General features: G+C 34.1%; 1 protein-coding gene across 1 annotated transcript in view; it reads left to right on the forward strand.

Annotated features, from left to right (window-relative positions):
• LOC119640384 (semaphorin-1A) overlaps positions 1-19082 on the forward strand; it is a 338686-nt gene that overhangs the window by 218687 nt on the left and 100917 nt on the right. The window contains 1 exon segment of the mRNA XM_038038370.1: positions 18009-18204. Within this exon segment, the coding sequence (XP_037894298.1) occupies positions 18009-18204 (196 nt within the window).

Consider the following 19082-nt stretch of genomic DNA (forward strand, 5'->3'; position numbering starts at 1 on the left):
AGTAATTGAACTCTTTCTGCATGAACAACATGATTTTTTTATATTTACTTACTTAGCCGGCTTTGTTTATTATCAATCTTCTATTATAACATCATTTTAATTACCAAGCGACCGCTTAATGGGTGTAATAAGTTTACCGCTTAAGTATACCATGCGTCAATAGTTATGAGTTATATGAGTAAAGTTTTTTTTTTACTCAATTTATTACCTTTTTTCTTTGATATCATTTGAAGAAGGATACCTTTAACTAAGAACTCAACTCGACATATAACGAAGGCATCTCATAAGTAAGAGATATTATCCTGCGACATCTGGATTATAGAAGTTTCTACAAGGATCACAATGAGACCTTGATTTGTGTAACGATTTACGGCACTAGAAGGCAAGTTTTGTGCCTTTCCGCTCCATTAGTGAACTGTTTGACAGAGCAGAGTTGCTCTCAAGGAGAAAGTGGATATCGCTACATTTGAGGGCATGGAAAAACCGTTTACTCGAAGAAAATTGCTTAGTGGATGAATGTAGAGATGAAAATAAGCTGCATCATCCATTTTAGAGTGTCCAATGCAGGCTGTAACCGTCTTGTGATCTAGCTTGATGGTATTTCCGATATACAAGCATGCTTCGAGAGAATTTTAGCCAAGATTCGTAGCATTCTTGTAACAGAACTGAAGTCGGTTTACGGTTCTCATTGCGGAGTTAGCCCACGTGCACGACGCAACACAAAACCGCTATCAACGTTTTTTGGTTTGACAGCGTATTCAATACGGAGTAAAATTCATATATCATTGGTATCATTGCTCATAGAAAGTGGTTGGATAACGAGAACTAGTAACTTAAAATCGAAAATTACCTTGAAGCTGGCTCGACAACGAAGACTGTAAACCGGCCTATGTTTAGATGGATTTTCAACGGAAATCAATCGTCTCTCCTTTTGGCTTTGCAATAAAAAATCGTTTGTTTTTCCTCTGTGGGCTTATACGAACTTAAAATCTGAAAAGAGTTAACAGATATTGCTAGAGACAAGGGTGGAAGGACAACTTCAAAAGAGCGCAAATATATTTCAGCTGCTACACTTAAAAGAGTTTCTTATTGCACTTTCTATTCACAGCTTCTAGAGTTCTTCCGTCATGCTTTTATTCAATTGAATTTAAACTTTAGTGCGCTATTTTTTTATATTAAATTTTTTTTTTTTTTTTTTTTTTTTTTTACATACAATTGATTTTCAATCAATCTCTGTGCAATTCGTTATTTATTTATTTAGAGTTTTATTCGAAACTTTTACCATAATTACGAATGTATTTTTATGAACTATGGATTCATAATATATGCACTTCATAAATATATATAAATTAAATTGTGTATAATGTAATATAAATAAATGTTTGTTTACGTATTTAAACACAATGCTATTGTAAAGGTTATTAAAATGTTTTTCGGAATAAATCTGATTAAAAACTAATATGAACAACAAAAACACTTTTTTTTTAGAACATTTACCAAATATAAATGAATATAAGTCTTTATAACACATATAAATAAATTATTCATTAATCAAAAATGAAAATTTTAAATTCTTCGACTCCTTTATAATCGGCATCGAATGTGGTCAATTTACTAGTTACATCAGGCCATTTACAATGCTTAGTAAGTATATTAGTGCCCTCAGTTAGAGAAATGTCCTTTCATTCGATTTATTGAAATCGCTTCCTTCGTTTCTCACTTTTTTAAGGGGTAAGGGTCCATAACGGCATAAAAATTCCAGTAAAGAGATGGTAATTATCTGCCACGTACATCTAGATCGCAGCATAAGCTTTGAACTTTTGCGTTTATTTAAAGACCAGAGAAATCAAAATATGAAAAGTCCAAGTTACTTGCTTTAACAACTCGCTATCTGTAGCAGGTAATGATCTTAAATTTCATGTTGTCGTCCTTCTGTGTATATCGGCGTTCTTTTAGCCAGCATTGTTGTGGTTTCTGTGCAATAAGATCGTTAAATGCCACAGGGCTATGCTCGCTTGCAATAAGATGAAAGGGCAATGCTTTGTATTGCGTAAAAAAGATCACCGGTTATTAAAAGTAGTCTTAAAGAGACGATAAAAAGAAAAAAGGAATCTAACTATTATATATCCCGTAGTTATTTTCATTGCTCCACTCTGTTGATGTTCATACGCTTGTAAAATACGTTAAACGTGAAATGCCTTTTCCGTTAACAACGGAATGATAAAAAACATTTTTATTAATTTATGCAAATGAAATATATGCATGCACCCATATTCCAAAAAAAAAAAAGAATATATGCATACAGAAATGACTATAAGTCCATTATTAAGCTTTGGAATTAAAGAGTGCAAAATGCTTGTGTATGTATGGCAAGTTAAGCGGGCTTTTTTCTTCTCGCTGTACGCCAGAGTCAATAAAAGGAAATCAAGTGCAAAAAACCACATATCCATAAAATATTTACATGTGTACCTACGTACGCAGGAGTATGTGTATGTATGAAAATAAAATAATTGCAAATAAAACTTCTGAAAAAAATGTCAACAATTGACAGCATGAACTGTAAAAGCAAAAGCATCAAGGTTGAAAACGACTATTTGGATCCAGCTCAGAACTTTTCAGTCAAATACGAAAGTTCAATCATCGGCCTTCATATGTTGAAAAAGGAAAAGTTGGGAAAATATCGATGAGTATGTTATGTGCTATGCTTAGATAGTCAGTAATTGGATAATGCATAAGTAAATATAAGTGTACCTCTCTCTAAGCGATCTTCGGTGGATAGCTATGAACACATTTTGTATAAAATCTAGATCTGTAAGTAGCATTTAAGAAAAACCAAACTTTTTCTGATAGGAAAAATTAGCGTCCAATCCAACCGTTGCTTTCAAAAGCTTTAATGCTCACTTATCACTCTCTAAAGAACACTACTTCCTTACTATTGACGTTTCTCCGTTGAGCAAAGAGATCGACCAACCAAAGAGATTCTAGAGGGCTTATCTCTTTAGTAGCATACCAAATCGCACATTCCTTAACTACATTCGTTATAAATGATATATTTAAGCCCCAGTATATGTTCGCATGTTTATTATTAAAATTTGGCCTAAAATTTGGGGCTAATAGCGCCACCAGTATGCGTTTGCATGATGTTCATGAGTACTTTCATATTTGACCTGAGTTTTCTGGCATACTACAACGCTATGGACATTTAGTTTAACACTTCCGAGCATGAAAGCAATGTCCACCAATTTTGTGGGATTATCGCTTTATTTTCATTTTTCAAGTCTCTTGCAGGATGGTTATGTGGTTTTCAGTTTATGTTAACGCAATAATGAGGTTTGTGTGGGTTCTTATCTTACGATTGTTGTATTACGTTCCAACGTCTACTGTCTACAACAGATAGAGATCAAGTTGCCTAATGGTGCCTTTAGAGACGCCTGCCGAAATATTTCTAATGATAGACACAATGCGGATTAGAAAGGAACGAAAAGTGTGATAATATCCCAACAAAGCGTGTAAACTAGGTGGAAATTTATGGTGACTTTCATATAAGGAACCTTTGCGCCGTACTTAGTCGGATATGCGAAGTAAGTGAATGCCAGGTGTCGGGCTATAGTCTCTTTTTCTAGTACAATTCGATGGTTTGACTCCAAGTCCAAATGAAGTGGAATTATGTGACGTCAACATCGCGAGTAACTTTGCTGAGTAGTATTCTTTCAAACAACTTGGTAGATGATCGGCAGTAAACTTACGGGTCCTGCACGATTCTACCAGAGTTTTATCTTTTCGTTTCTGATTTAGGTGCCATAATAACGAACACATGTACGTATGAATAACATATTAATATAAAAATTCAGCAAAACGGAGTAAAACGGAAACGGAAGCTATACATAGAAGCAATTTTATGCTTATATGTGTAGATGAATGCCGTTAATGTAGGATATACACACATATATATATATGTTATTACTGTTATAAAAAGAAGAGAAGAAAGGCAATGAAATGAAATGCAGAAAAAATCAATATACAAAATACGATGTGATTCTCTTAAAAATAAAATATTTTTTCAAATTGGTTACGCAACGTTATGGAAGGAGAATTACTGTTATTTGAAATACGGCAGTTAAGCTGTTCTTAATTAATTCCGGATTTGAGGTCTACTGTAGCTGGTGAGGTAAATCTGCATGAAATAATGTGAAAAATTCCGAAGGACTAATCAAAATAGATCATAAACTCTTCGCTCTAAAATCCATTAAAGCATACGTTTTATATCTCACGTTCGATAGAATGAGTCTACATGAAAATTAGACGATTTTCTAACAAACCAAATATGAAAAATTTAAAACCAAATGCACTTTCACGATGCTTTACCTGCCGACGCAGCCGGCTACAGGCGGGAAAAGATTAACCTCAATTTACAGCAAATAGCGAGGAAAAATGGGCTTGTAAAATAGTATTCTTTTTGTTAATCCCTCCTTCGTAGGCATGAGTACATACTCGGTTTTCCTTTTCTTTAGAATTTGGTTTCTTAGAAATGCGAACTGGAAGTTCATTTAAACAAAAAAAAATAATCACAATGGGATAACGGTAATTATCGATGAAATTTGTTGTCATCTTTTTATCCGTGAGCAATATATAGTCAAAACAATTCAGATTCTTTAACATATCTGGGAATGGATGCTTTAGTGATTAATGGTTTTTTTTTTATTTTCTTTATATAAATATAAATATGTTTATTTTGAAAATAATACAAGTCCACCTAAGTCATCTGAACCTCAATCGTGTATTACAAGTGGAGTAGGTTGATGATATTGAATCAAAGCTTCAGTACTTTTCCTAAGGAGCTAATAGGCAGATTTGGGATGAAATTATAACAGCCAAGGCATTACAAGAAGTAGCATCTTACTAGTTGAGGCGCTTACAGAATTCAACCTTCCAAAAATGCATTATAGCTTACAGTTATGTATGCCCTACCGAAAATAGGCGAATAAAGTTGGCCTTAATATCGTTGAAAATTGTCTAGTGACAATGAAATAAAAAAGTAAGTAACTGATCATAATTTTTATTGTCAGACGACATTCCTTCTTACCGAACGATAGCGATTTTATATTGTTGGAAATGAGAAACCAATTCCTTACATATCCTCCAGAATTATCATAGTATCATTTGTCAAGCAAGTATTTATATAGAAGTTGATAGCATTTTACATTTATTGTTAACGATTCAAAACGACTATAGTGGGTCACGGCCTGCCTTCAACGTCCGTACATCACTTTTCTCAATACAGTTGTTCAAATAACAATTTGTCAAAAAAGAGCTTTTTATGGTAAACAGTGGAAAAAGTAGTCCGATCTGAAGTATTTTCAAGCGTACGCCTTTGAGTCAAATCACGTCACTGTATCAAATTTCACCAAAAAATCTCAAAAATTGAAACTTCTCAATTGAACAACATAATACAAGATGGACGGACAGACTGGCTTGAGCTTAACTCTGTATAATAATAGGTGAGTCCATCTCAAACCCTTCGGTGGTTTGCACCACAAACTTAATACATCCTTGCATAAGAAGTGCTGTGGCAGCTGAAACGTTATAAAAAAGAAACCATGTCTAGCGGTGCTTACCAATATTGAAATGCAAACCTTTAAATATCCCGGAATAACGTAAAATTGGCCTTCCCTTACCTTCAAAATAAACGGTTCATATATCAACTCTACCTTAAAATGTATAAAAAATCTCTCTTGTAGATGATAAAATCCGGTCGATTGGCATTTTACTCTGCCTTCCCAAAATCACGAAGTATATCATGAAGGAACAACTTGGTGCATTCTTGAATGACAGCAATGCCATGCACGATGCCCAGTCCGGCTTTTGGTATAGACGTTGCACCTCGAAACATTTGATTCCCCTCACGTAGTCCATTATACCATCAATGATGGTAAAAGCTGTGTTCTTGTCACCCTGAGTCTAACAAAAGCGTTTGACGAGTGTCCAAGGCGTGACTTTGAAAGATTTGAAAGTATTGTTAACCGTCCAAACCGTTTTGTTTATAACATCAAAGTTAGAGACCATATCTCCCCCGTCTTCCATTCTTTCTTAAAATTCTCCTTTCCAGATTATTTAAACGTCAGGTTGCTTACCTACCTCTACAAAATCATCCAAACTCTTTTCCCAACCCTTTTAATTCAACAGCTACAGTTCTCTAAATTGAGTAGAAACTCTTCCATGTTAATATCACGTGTTTCTGACTCATCAGCCGAACAATCTTTAACTGATCGTACTGCTAGATATTGGAACGCGTTACCAGTAGCAGCTATCCAAGAGGGGTTCTAAAGCAAAATTTCTCTTACTTTTTCACTCACCACTGTAAGACGGTGTAGTCATTTTGTTTTTTACATAATGTATGTAACACCCAAAAGAAAGCTTCAGAGGTCCTATAAGGTATATATATTCTTGACTAGCGTAAAAGCCTGAGTTCATTTAGCCGCGTCTGTCCGTCTGGTTGTTTGTGTGTTTATGTGTCTTTGTGAGCTGTGTTGTTAGGATTCTCCTCGCCGCAAAAATGAAGATATCGACTTCAAATTTGATTAAAACATTGGAAGTATTGAAAATGGGTCGCATCCGTCAGACCAGAAGCCCACAATGGAGCCTAGGAGTGAAGGTAAACCAGTTTTTCTTAACAAATTTTTTTGGATTTTTGCTCGTTATTCGGATTATTGTTAAGGATAGCAGACTGCAATTTTCCACATTTACTCTACGAGACATATTACTCTTTATGTCCAAAAATGAAACCAATTGGCTTTGTCGACACAAAGTTACGAGCAATTAAATTTGAATTTTTCACTTTTTTGAGCTTTAATGCTTATTTATTTTAAGGCAGGCAAGACGGAAGGTTCAAAACTATTTTGTACCCCCCTCAATATGAATCAAAGCAATATGGTAGACATAGCGAATGATTTTTTCTTAATAATATCAGCGATATGGGTATCAAATAAAAGAACTTGGAGCGTAGAATGAGAAAAGCGTAGTGAAATTCGGCCCGCGACGAATGTAATGTTCTTACTTGTTTTCAGTTATCCTAGAATTTTATAACCGTTGCCTTCCACTCGTTTATGCCCTTGCTTTTTATTGGGAAAAACATAAGCAATCATAATTTTTCAAATAATCAGAGTAAACATCTCTAACTAAATAAATAAAGCAAACATAGCTACATGAACGTTGTTGATTATCATCGCTCATAAATAAAGCATTTTCGTATATGCATAAATTTAATGCCCACATCTATGGGAATAAAAGCTTAAACTATAAATGAACTGCGTGAACTGAATTGTATAACAATTTGACGAAGCATATTTTTAGGGATTAAATACACATATCATATCATGCATATGAGTTTGGTTCAATCACGGATAAAGCTATGAAATGTAATGAAACATTTCACATCCATTTACGTAAATATTCAAAAGTATGACGTTATTAATTAATAACTAACCATAAAGTGATAAAAAATTTACAGCGATAAGGTTTTATAGGTATTTAAAAAAACGCGTGTCAGAGGTGCTTTTTTATATATCTACCTACATTTACCCCTACATATTTTTCAATCGGAAAAAGGAAATTGCATTGGGGCAAAAACGTTTTGCGCCTCAGGTTGTTATGCAATTAGAAGAGCGATAACGCGTGCATAAGGTAATAACAAAAGCACTGAATCCTTGACAAGGTACACCTTGAGTTAAATTCAGTTTACGGTACAATAGTATTAGAGGTAGCGTTGAAATTTTTTCATTTAACTTTTCAGGAGTCGCACAAGGACCACTTTCTTGCGGCGTACTTTAGATTCTGCATATCAATTGTTTAGACGGGCTGCAGCCCATTACATAACACAGATAAGGGTCTCATAGAAACTTACCTAAACATCGCGTGCATACTCCAAAAAGTTTTTCTCTAGTAGATTGATAAAATTTCGAATTTCATATAACCCGCACATTTGAATTTCTCTTAAACTTCAAAGTTAAATCCGTCTATGATTTCGCAAATACATTTGATAAGGTGTATTTGCATTTGTTGTCCCGCGGGGACTAACAATTTCATTGCAACACATTTGATTTGTATATGCGGAACTACAGATAAGAGTTAGTGTTTTGTTCTTCTTTTGTTGTTATTTTTAGTGTTGTAAAATAATAAATCGCTTGAAAATCCTATAACATATATACATATACATGCCCATATGCAAAGCGAGATAGAAAAACCATCGGGGAAAGCAGGAACGTACGATAAACTGGATAAAGAAGGAAAACAACATGATAGTAAAAGTACTATTCACAGAGATAGCTTGGCTTTTACGTTAACAAATGGATTTTTATTTACTCCCCCCTGTGGCTTTCGAAAATATTATGACAAGCTATTTAAACAAAATTTGTTTGTCTACTAATTTAGTAATTTATATATTGATATGATATGGATTCTAGTGCATCGACATTCACGCAAGCAAGTATAGACACATGTGCAGTACATGAAACTTTATTTTGTGCGTTGTAGCTTAATGTCTGATTATGATTGTTTTTTCTTTGTTTTTCATATTTGTTGCATTTATTGTTGTTGTTGTTATTGTTTATTTGTAGTTATTTTTAACTAAATAGTCAGGTTATGACACCTTTGTTTCCTGCATGTAGTCCATTACTTAGCCTGCAACAAAGCGAAACACATAATTACGTCCTTACATTTCACACATGAACATTACATCGACAATACACGCTCTCTCTCTCTGGTACATTCCAGGTTTGTGTAAACGTAATATTTGCCCTTTTTTGTTTACAAAATTTTAAATATTAAATACTCGATAAATTGTAGTTTTCCTTGTTTTATTAAAATATTTATTTTCTGTTTTTGTTTTTTTCTCTCTTTTTCTTGTTTGTTGTACGCTGTAGCTTACTTCTGCATATATATTCATGAGTATATGTATTTAAATTAAAATAAATTAATATATGGCATTTACAACAATTTATATTTACCGACAAGCAACCTTCACATAGACACTTTCCACATTTGGACAGTGGAGCAAATGTACGAGCAATGTGCACGGCATTGTAATAATAAATAAAAGATCGGCACCCTTGGAATTCATATTAAATATACAACATAGAAATATGAGAGAGAGAAAGAGAGCCAGTCCGAGCAAGCGAAATAGATAGAAGGGTTGATGGAAAGCAAGAAATCATTTCCGTACTAAATCGAATAGTTCATAATGTACCTTCTAAGGCGCGAAAATTACCGAAACAACGAAGGAAAGTTAACTCTAAAAAAGCAGAAGCAATTTATTGAGCTGCACCCCACCATAGAATACCCTACACCATTTCGCTTAGTGCATTTATTCATATAATGACTTTTGAAAATAACTTGAAAAAGTGGTTCGATGCGAACCATTTTCAAAGGCTTTCGTCCTTGAACCAAAAAATGTCAAGGTACCAAATTATATCAAAATATAGCAAGCATTGCGGCCTGTACGTTGTACGCAAGTTTCAGTCGATACTGAAAATGGTTCTGCATCATTCAGCATTATAAAATGTATCCGTCTCAAGTCCTTCTGGAGGTTGCGTACATTCGCACAAACTTTATATACGCTTGCACCACACCTGGCATAAAGTATAAAGTACTACTGATTTTAAAAAGTGGACCATCAGATATACAAAAATAAAAATTTGGCAAGACAACGCAGCATTGTATTCCCATCACAACTTGAGGAGATCGTTTTATATATGCTTCTACGAGATAAGAAAGTTAGTAAATCATTTGGTTCGAATATTTGAAAGTACATATGTGCGTTAAATGTTTCTGTATATATAGTGGAATACGTTTGACACACAACAGTAAATTTATGCAATTATGTTTGCTATTATTTACAGTTAAAATATCTCCATCATAACAATGCAAAATAGTAGACACATATGTAATACGTAAGCAAATGTAATTAAAATACGTATGTTTATAAGTTGAATAAAAGGTGCCTACGAAGCGCCTCAAGCGCCGATTAAAACTAAATAACACTTTTCCCGAACAGATGTGTTTACTTCGTTTGCGTTTTTCCGCTGTGAAAAGCCTGCAAGTAGATAACTCCATCAAACCGAAAAACTTATTCGAAAGTGCTTAGTTCCAAAAAAAATGAAAGTAAATGGTAACTAATGACGACCGATACGTATGGCATCGATTCGAATTATTTATTGAACTCCCCATGATTAATGCCCTTTCAATGATTGTTTGTATGTATGCGTATTTCCATGAAGATATGATTTACTTCGTAACTTTCAATAACGACGTGTAAATAAAAATACCCATTTTGGATTAATACTTGGAAAAATACACAAAGAAATTTATATTTACGGTTTTATACGGTTGGTCAGCAAAACGAAACAGAAAAACAGCTTGTGCTAGCCTCCATAGCTCCGTTTTCGGTAGTAGCCGAACTGCTGTGGATAAGAAAGTACAAATCAGAATGAACCGATACGTCTTCAATACGAGCAAATAATTGAATGGTAATGCTGCTAAAATAATGGAACCAAATTCGAAAATTCAAACAACCAAGACGTGTGAGAAGTTTTCTTTAAAGGATGGGGAAGAAAGTAATGAAGCAAATGATCCAATATGATAAAGGATGGTAAACCTCTACTAATTTTTTATCAGAGCAAATATCAAACAGACTGTTTAACTGGTTATTCTATAAAGTTGGTAAAAATAACCTACGCGATAGGTATGTTTGTGAAGGAAAGATTCCCGTAACAAAAACTCCACACTATACCGAAAGAGATTATTCAGCAAGGCTACTTCCCATATCTACTCGCATCGTATTATTCCACAATGTCAATTTGGATTCACGCAAACCCAGCAGCAATTGAGCGACTTCAACGCATTTTACCTTTATACGGAAAGCATTTAAAAGAAGAGCGTTTTGCTATATAAAAGTTATTCTAACTTTTCATACATGACAATTTTATTTACACGGTTGGTTAGAAAATTATCTTACCGTTCGGTCTTGTGCAAACGTTTTAATGATTGATTGAATGTATGCCTGCCACTAATCAATTGGACTTGATTGAACGAACTTGCGCTCCAGTAACACATCAATTACTTAGGAATCCCCTCTTAGATCGTCGACGCAGATAGATCCACAATATAAATGCTAAGTTAACATAAATAATACCAAAAGCGAACGATCTCTTGTGGCTGTTACACTCAAATTCTAGCCCTAGTTTTGTTAATAAAGTACTCCTTTGCAACGCTGTTGTTAAGTCAACATCTTTCTAAGAAGACAAAGGAGACAGTCGAACAGCCTGTATAAGACAAGAGATCCGTACGCGTAACTAAGTAGGTAAAAATCTTGACGACATAGTCAGTGTTCGCGGATTCAAAATTCAGTGCGAAATGCCCAGTCGGGAAAGGCATAACACCTATTGATTCGGTTCATATCCACTAGCCTGCAGCCACCACCTCCCTATTTCTTTCTTTCTTTCTCTTTCCTCATTTCTATCAAAAAGTCACAGGGTTACGCGAATATATGATCTCTTCTGTGTGATTGGTCATGTTAAAAAAAGAAAGGAAAAGAAACAAATAAAGTTAAATGCGTTCGCAACCGAATTTTCTTTATCCACCCACCGTTATCCTAAAAAAGACAAAAGAAGTAAAAGAACTAAATTTTCATGCGCTGTAACATGGAGTGGGCGCCGATTGTGATTTCTTCTATTGTCAAAATAAAACCTTTTGTCGTAGGCGTTGTTTGTCGTGGGCGTTGTAGGCGTGCGAACTTAAAAAAGTTTAAGTCAATTCTAAATTCTTTTGCGATTTTATGGGCAATAACTTCATTTTCGCTAACAGGGCAATGTTTACCACAAATACTGCAAAGTTGCGCAAACAGACAGATGGACAGACGAACAGGCAGACATGTTTAGATTGTAGACCAAATTTGAAACTGGCCAACGAATTTGTATATTTGATGGGGTTTTTGAAGCCTGTTTCTGCGCGTTATAAAGGTATTGAAAAAACAATTAAATTTTGATATACTATAATATTGGCTAGGCGTGGTCACTTTTTTTAATTTTTGTACACAAGTGCATTTATTTGCTACAATTTATGAGTAATGGGCAAAAAACCGACACTCCTCTTACTTCACGGCGATGGGTATGAGAAACTCTTAAAAATCAAACGAGTCGTTTCTGAGGAATTTCTCCTCACTTAAATTAAAAGTTAAAGCTAAAAATCCATAAGTGTAAATTTAAAATACAGATCACCATTTTGACTAAATCTTATCTAAATATAAAATTTAATATGAAAAAGTTGTACATAATACGTAAAAACAAAACCATAATATAACATAAGTAAAATAACAAAAAATTTTTTTAATAAAGCCCAGGCTACGTCAAAATACTGCACATATGAACAGAGATAAATTCTTAGTTTGGAAAGTTTTTAAGGACATTTTGGCATATATTGTTCATGCCAGCGGATAAGTAAAGTGGAAACTAAAAATGTTATGTTATTCAAGGAAACGAGGAAGGATGAGGTATGAGCGATAAAGTATACGAGGGATTCATAAATGAGAAGATAAAGCAAAGTTTCTTTTATAGATAAAATCTGACACATTACATCATCACTAATTTTATATTCATATGAAGTCATGTGTGTATACGTATGTCTGCTTAACTGCATTCTATTGTCATTTACTCATTCATTTAGTTGATGTGATCTGATGCGAAGTTTTTGCGTTGTTTTAAATTCATGGTCCGGAAGAAACTTTATTTCTTCTTTCTGGCTTCATTTTTAAGGTTTTCTTAGATTTTTTACATACGCAACTGCTTTTATTGTTACTTTGGCAAAAAAGAAAAGTTTATATAGCTGCTGATCCAGGTGATAATTAAAAGCAGGGAAAAGAAGTTTGGCGTATTAACTTAATCTATAATTTAGCTGTGAGACTAATAAACTCAAAGTTTGAAAAAATATAAATAAACAGATTATCGAATCAAAGCTGTTCGGCGCGCTGCCACAACAACAAGCTGAAACTGCTTTCTCATATTTTTCCGAACGATATTCTTTTTACGACTATTACTACTGCAAGTACTACTAATATTACTGCTATTGTTACTCTATTACTAATCCCTCGTCTGTTATATTGCCGTTGTTGCTATTGCAAAAGCTCTCGTTGCTGTCGTTGCAGGCGCAAGCATCTTTGCTATTGTTATGCCATATTTACTTCGTATTTACTGCGAAGCATAGAAAAATGGAGCAAGAAAATTTTTGAAATCTTTCCTCAAGTTTTTCTCAAGTTAAGTAAATTTTTAATTAATCTTCTATGATATGCCATTCAATAACATCTTCGTACCTAGTGTTAACATTTGAAAGCGTGTTTTGTAAAAAGAAAAAAAATTGCACCACAATTTTCGGAAAATTTACTACTAACTGGAAAATTAGAATCTTTCGTCGAGTAGAGAGAACAGAAAGTGGGGATAAGGCAAGTGTCGTAAACATATTCCGCTTTGTAATTTTTATACGCTAACATTTCGTGCTCATTCGTCTGTTCCTGTTTATAGACTAGATATCTCTTCTTGTTTGTTTTCATAGTTGGTTACGTAAGTGTTATGCTTTCCCAAAACTGCTGAACCAACCGAAAAGTTCACAGTTTTACTGTTTGCGTCTGTACATGTCTCCGTCATGCGCTTCACTTAGTTACAAGGTTATATATATGTATGTATTCGTTATTTTACAATAATAGTTGTTTTCATATGAACAGCATAACGAACGTTCTTCTTAATTTTTTAAAAATTTTTTTCCATGTGTGTACTTTTTTCTGGAGCAAAACAAAACATTTGTTAAGTGACTCGAAACACACTTGTATACCAAAAATATGTGCTTAACATACATATACTGCTACATATGTATATATTTATATATACGCATATATATATATATATATATATATATATAAATGACAAATATTTTTACACATTTGCTCCTATTATTTATAAGAGAAATGTGTTCACAGTTTCTTCCTTTTTCAAGTAAACATTTTCGCTTGTATGTGTACTCATTCATTCATAACATTTAATAGTCCTCTTCAGATGAGTTGGTACGATTCCGGTTGACTGTGCCTGCCATAGTTTACTTTTTTTTGCCCGTACATATATGAGCACATATATAATTCCTAAGTTATTTCTCTGACTCTCATAAATCCAAATATGAAGTTTTCTTTTTCTATCTTATTCACTTTAGTGTTGTTCAGCACATTATTTCTTTTAAAACTATATTCTTTTGCAACTTTATAAGAAATGGACATTTACGTAAGTTGTTTTTTCTTTTAGTTTCTTTTAGTATTTTCTATCTGATACCACAAAATTTTTCCAAGCTGATTTACTTTTAAGAATATTTTTTTACCTTCGAAGGATAATTCGTTTCGAGTCACATTCATATTGCTTAAGCGGATTAGGGGATCGTTTTATTGCAAAGGAGATCTAGCTGATATGGTTGTTAACACTTTGAAGAGGAGAGAATAACTTCTATAATCGCAATAACGCAGCTTGGTATTCCATTAGCAATTTTCACTTAGAAATATTGATCGACTTTAAAAAACATTCAAGAGTCAAATGTAAAATAAAAAGCCTATTGTCAATAATGCATTCAGAATTCGATCTTCTCTTACTCCTCCAGCTATTATGTTGGTTCATTTACAAAATCGATTCAGTTATCAGATTTTTTTCCGGTCACCGTCACCTATCCCAACATGAGTTGAATGAGCTGAAAACCTTGGATCATTTTTTAATTTTCTTTAGTGAAGTTATCAGATTCGTGCCTCCAACTTTAGCCTTGAAATTCAATTATCATTTAACCGATTGATTTTTATTAAAACAATTGAGTGTACTTTCGTTGTAATTATATAAAATTTTTGTTAATAAGACCTTTCAACTTCGCATGTATACGACACTTACATGTCATGTAACTACGTACATTGACCTACGGCTTCATACTTATAAATAATAACAACAGTACAATGGGACACGGCTAATCAGAGAAAGAGTCTCGTACGAAAGAGCGAAACTAAGTTACGTTTCTATTTTTTCAAAACAATTCTTACATATGCTTCCTAATAACCAGGAGAACTATGTCATTAGCACAGATTCTCTGTCAGCTATAAACGAATGTTACCGCTCCCTTTCTATGAATGGTACACTTGAGGCGTACTGACGTAGCTGCGTTCCGCAAAGTGACTTAACTAATGAAAAAAGAAAATTTAAAGACAAAATTTGTATATAAATAAAAGAATAGAAGAAATAAATATGAAGAAGAAGATGAAAAAGTAAAACATGTACACCGATGCACACTCCTAGCTAAAGTGAAAGCGAACTAGAAGTGTGCCACTGAAGCAAACACAAACGTGCCAAAGTTTAGCAAGCGAGATTAACACATTAAGGCTGTTAGCGAATCATATAACGCATTAAAGATTCAAAGTCAATTCAAGTACGACGTCATAAATATTCGCAGTCTAATGAACAGACTTTATTTTATAGCGTTTAAAAAATTATAGTATTCGATTAAGATTTAATTATAGATGTAACTCAAAATGTTTGCAAAGGGTTCGAATCATAGCATAAAATATATCTTCTTCGGATGAGCTTTATGAAAGTAACGCTCTAGGGTGAGCTTTATGCAAACAATTAAGTTCTAGAAAAACGCTTAGGAAACTTGAGGTTTATCGCAGTTAAAAAAGGCAACGTGTCTTTAACACTACTTATTAACCTAGAGTCAACCATTACGTTTCGCTGGGAAAGATGGAGGTTTAAGTAGGAGGCACGTACCGGATGACAAAGGGATTAGTGACTCCTAGAGCCAAGCGCCTGATGGCGAAGAATAGTGCCTGAACTGATGCAATTGAACGCATACAGCATCGATAAAAAGAAGATCGCATGACAGACGAACACCCAAGTATCGGACCAACAAGACTCGGACTTAACTTCTTGCTGACATGTGGATCATTGAGTTTTGTATGCTAATGTTTAATAAAGCGTACCATTGAACGCATGGAATCGCTAGATTTATTTTCCCAATCAAGATACAACATTTCCGTGCTTTTCTTCTACGCATTTATTTTTACATCGTATTTAGGATTCATTCATTCGGATCATAAGAATTCGTAAGTGCAAAAGCTTTATTTAGTAAGTAAGCAACGAAAATGAAGATATTTCATGAAAATAAAAGAAAATACGAGATAAGTGCTGCGCAATTAAAATTGGCATTCTCATATAATTTTCGCAAATTTTTGTCGTTATGTACCAATTTAGTCGTTTTGCGTACCTTGCGACAGCCAACATTGAAAAAAAACGACGTCTATTTAAAATGGAACATGAGAACGCACTTAATCTGTTCCGCTATTCGGGTCAAATTACAGCATATAGAGGCACACAGGATTTTCAACGCAATGTTATGTACTTGAAGAACAAACATAATGACTGCGTTGAATAGAAAATGTTAAAAGTTGAAAGAAAGTTCTTTCCATATATTTTGACATAGACTTCTTACCATATATATTGCCTTGTTCGGCCTATTCCGTTAAGATGGACACACCACGTCCGCACTTAATAAATCGATAGGATGACAGACGAACGAAGAATGGCATTGCGTTTGTAAAATGGCATATAGATGTCACCACTGTCTATAAGCCAATGCGAGATGCCAACCAACCCCTTCTGCCTGAAACATAGCTGTAAAATAATAGTCAAAATGTCACGAGATTTCGACACATTTTGTTTGAAGATTGGTAGTATTTAGAGATCGTACGGACTCGTCAGCAGTGGTAATATGTACATTTCATCCTACGACCATATTAAGTAATATGCACAGAGGCATACAATTTATTTATTAAATTCCGGTACAGAACAACTCATTAGCCGAATGTAAGCCGCAAAATAACTTAATTGTAGTAAAGAGAAAAAAAGAAAATAACTTATGATATGCATTGGAACTAAACTCAGCACTAAATTGAAATACAGGGGAACAAGTTGATGACTGAACACCTGCTTTTTCATATCAATAGAACAAATGAGAAAAAGATTAAATAGGATAAGACAGCTTGTTTATGCAGTAATGGCATGCCAAGAATGCTCTTGAATTGTATTGATGAGCGGTTACGTTTCCCCTATTAGGAAATAGAGAATAGCAGTCGGTCCGGTAATTACTCTTAAGCAGGGAGCAAAAAGCAATTCATTTCAGCACCTTTTAGTTTCTTCATTAGCAAGTTTTACCAAGAGATTTTCCCCTTTTTCCCTTGCTAACTGAACCGACAGATTTCTCTTTCCGCTTCTTCAATTAGAAGTTCAGATCTTGCTCTGTTGGGCTCGGCTCTTATTTCAGCTGAATGAGATATTGTTCTTGGATTTTTCTTTTAATTGAAAGCGGCCTATGTAGGGCACCTCATGGCGAAAGGCCTTATCAATTAGTTAACTCTCTTTCAGCAACAAATTATTAAAAAGACTAAAAGGTAAAGTTCTAGCAGTTCTTAGTCAGCGCCATCTGTTGTATGCACAATTGTTGAATTGAAGAGATCGTCTTTAATAGCTTGATTATTACAGACCAGCAGTAAGTGGTAAACATTTAATCACCATCAAGCAGTTGTAATGGGCCTATCCAGCGCTAACTTTCAAAGGTGACTTAGATCGACGTAATTCGGCCGCTCGTAACAAAGCCGAAGTTAGGCATTATTATTATTAGGCATTAATATATACTTTATCTCTTGGTAATGTTGAAACGAATGTGGAACAGCTGCGAATTTTGAAATAGCAATAAGTGATCGCGATATGTACATCATCCCCTTTCACACTGCAATTAAATTACACTTTATTTTGTTAGGCAAGAAACGACACGATATAATATAAATGCCAACAATAATTACATCGTTGAATAAACGTAAAGAAGTGTTTTTTTTTATTTCTGGTTTAATTTCAATTTCTCATCCCGAGTTTTTCCTTCTTTTTTTCTTTTTACAGGAGGCGTGTCAAAATTATGTGCGTATCATGGTGGTTACGTCGCCAGGTCGTTTATTTGTCTGCGGTACGAATTCATTTCGTCCCATGTGCAACACTTACATAATCAATGACAACAACTACACTCTAGAGGCAACTAAAAACGGCCAGGCCGTATGTCCTTACGACCCGCGACATAACTCAACTTCGGTATTTGCCGGTAAGTTTAGTTTAACAAAGAAAATGCAATAAACCTTCACGTTATATAAGAATACATAGAATCCTACTTTGATATACATTGTTCTAAAAAAAAAAAAGCCTTTGAATATCGTTCGAATGAATCTTCCCTATGTCCGTCCTTAAACGATTTTGTTAAGCACATATCAAACCATCAAAACCATCAAACATATGACAAAAATTTCTATTGAAAATTATATCAAATTGTTTGTGTACGGATGTGCGGATTAAGTTTAATTTGGGCAAATTTGCTTAGAAGGCTCTTATTTGCTCTCTATTTTGACTTCCCCAAATAATAAATACTTCGATAGAGGGATAGGACATGCATGCGCCAGTCGTTCCTTAGCCTCTTTCTCTCTCATCATAATCGGGAATTTTTACTTACAATGGTGACTAAGTTACACATCCAATGAAATCGTAGGTATACCTTGTTTTAATGTAATGGACGTAAAAATGTTGTCTGCATATTTATATATGCGAATATAAGCGAAAATATATGGAAATCCAAGCGCGCGGCTTACACATCAACATGTAAATGAGCCCCTGTGTGAAAAGGTTTTAAGTATAAAACTTTTTCATAGGTTCATGACTGAAATGATAACGATAACGACGATAATAATGATGATGATGATGATGACGGAATTTATCGGCCTTAAAAATAACTTTATCCTTTATATGTGCATCTAGAAATAAAACAATAAAAAAAAATAAAAAAAAAAATAACTTGCATATGCAAACCATAAAAATGTACCATCAATGTACCTTGTAAAACAACGGTAGGCATTTAGGCAAAACCGAAAATACGCTTTTCAGGTGCACGGATGCCTTTACATGTTTATATATTCGTTTCTAAACTTTTGC

The sequence above is a fragment of the Glossina fuscipes genome, unplaced genomic scaffold (assembly GCF_014805625.2).
Source record: "Glossina fuscipes isolate IAEA_lab_2018 unplaced genomic scaffold, Yale_Gfus_2 121, whole genome shotgun sequence".
Classification (NCBI taxonomy): Eukaryota; Metazoa; Arthropoda; class Insecta; order Diptera; family Glossinidae; genus Glossina; species Glossina fuscipes.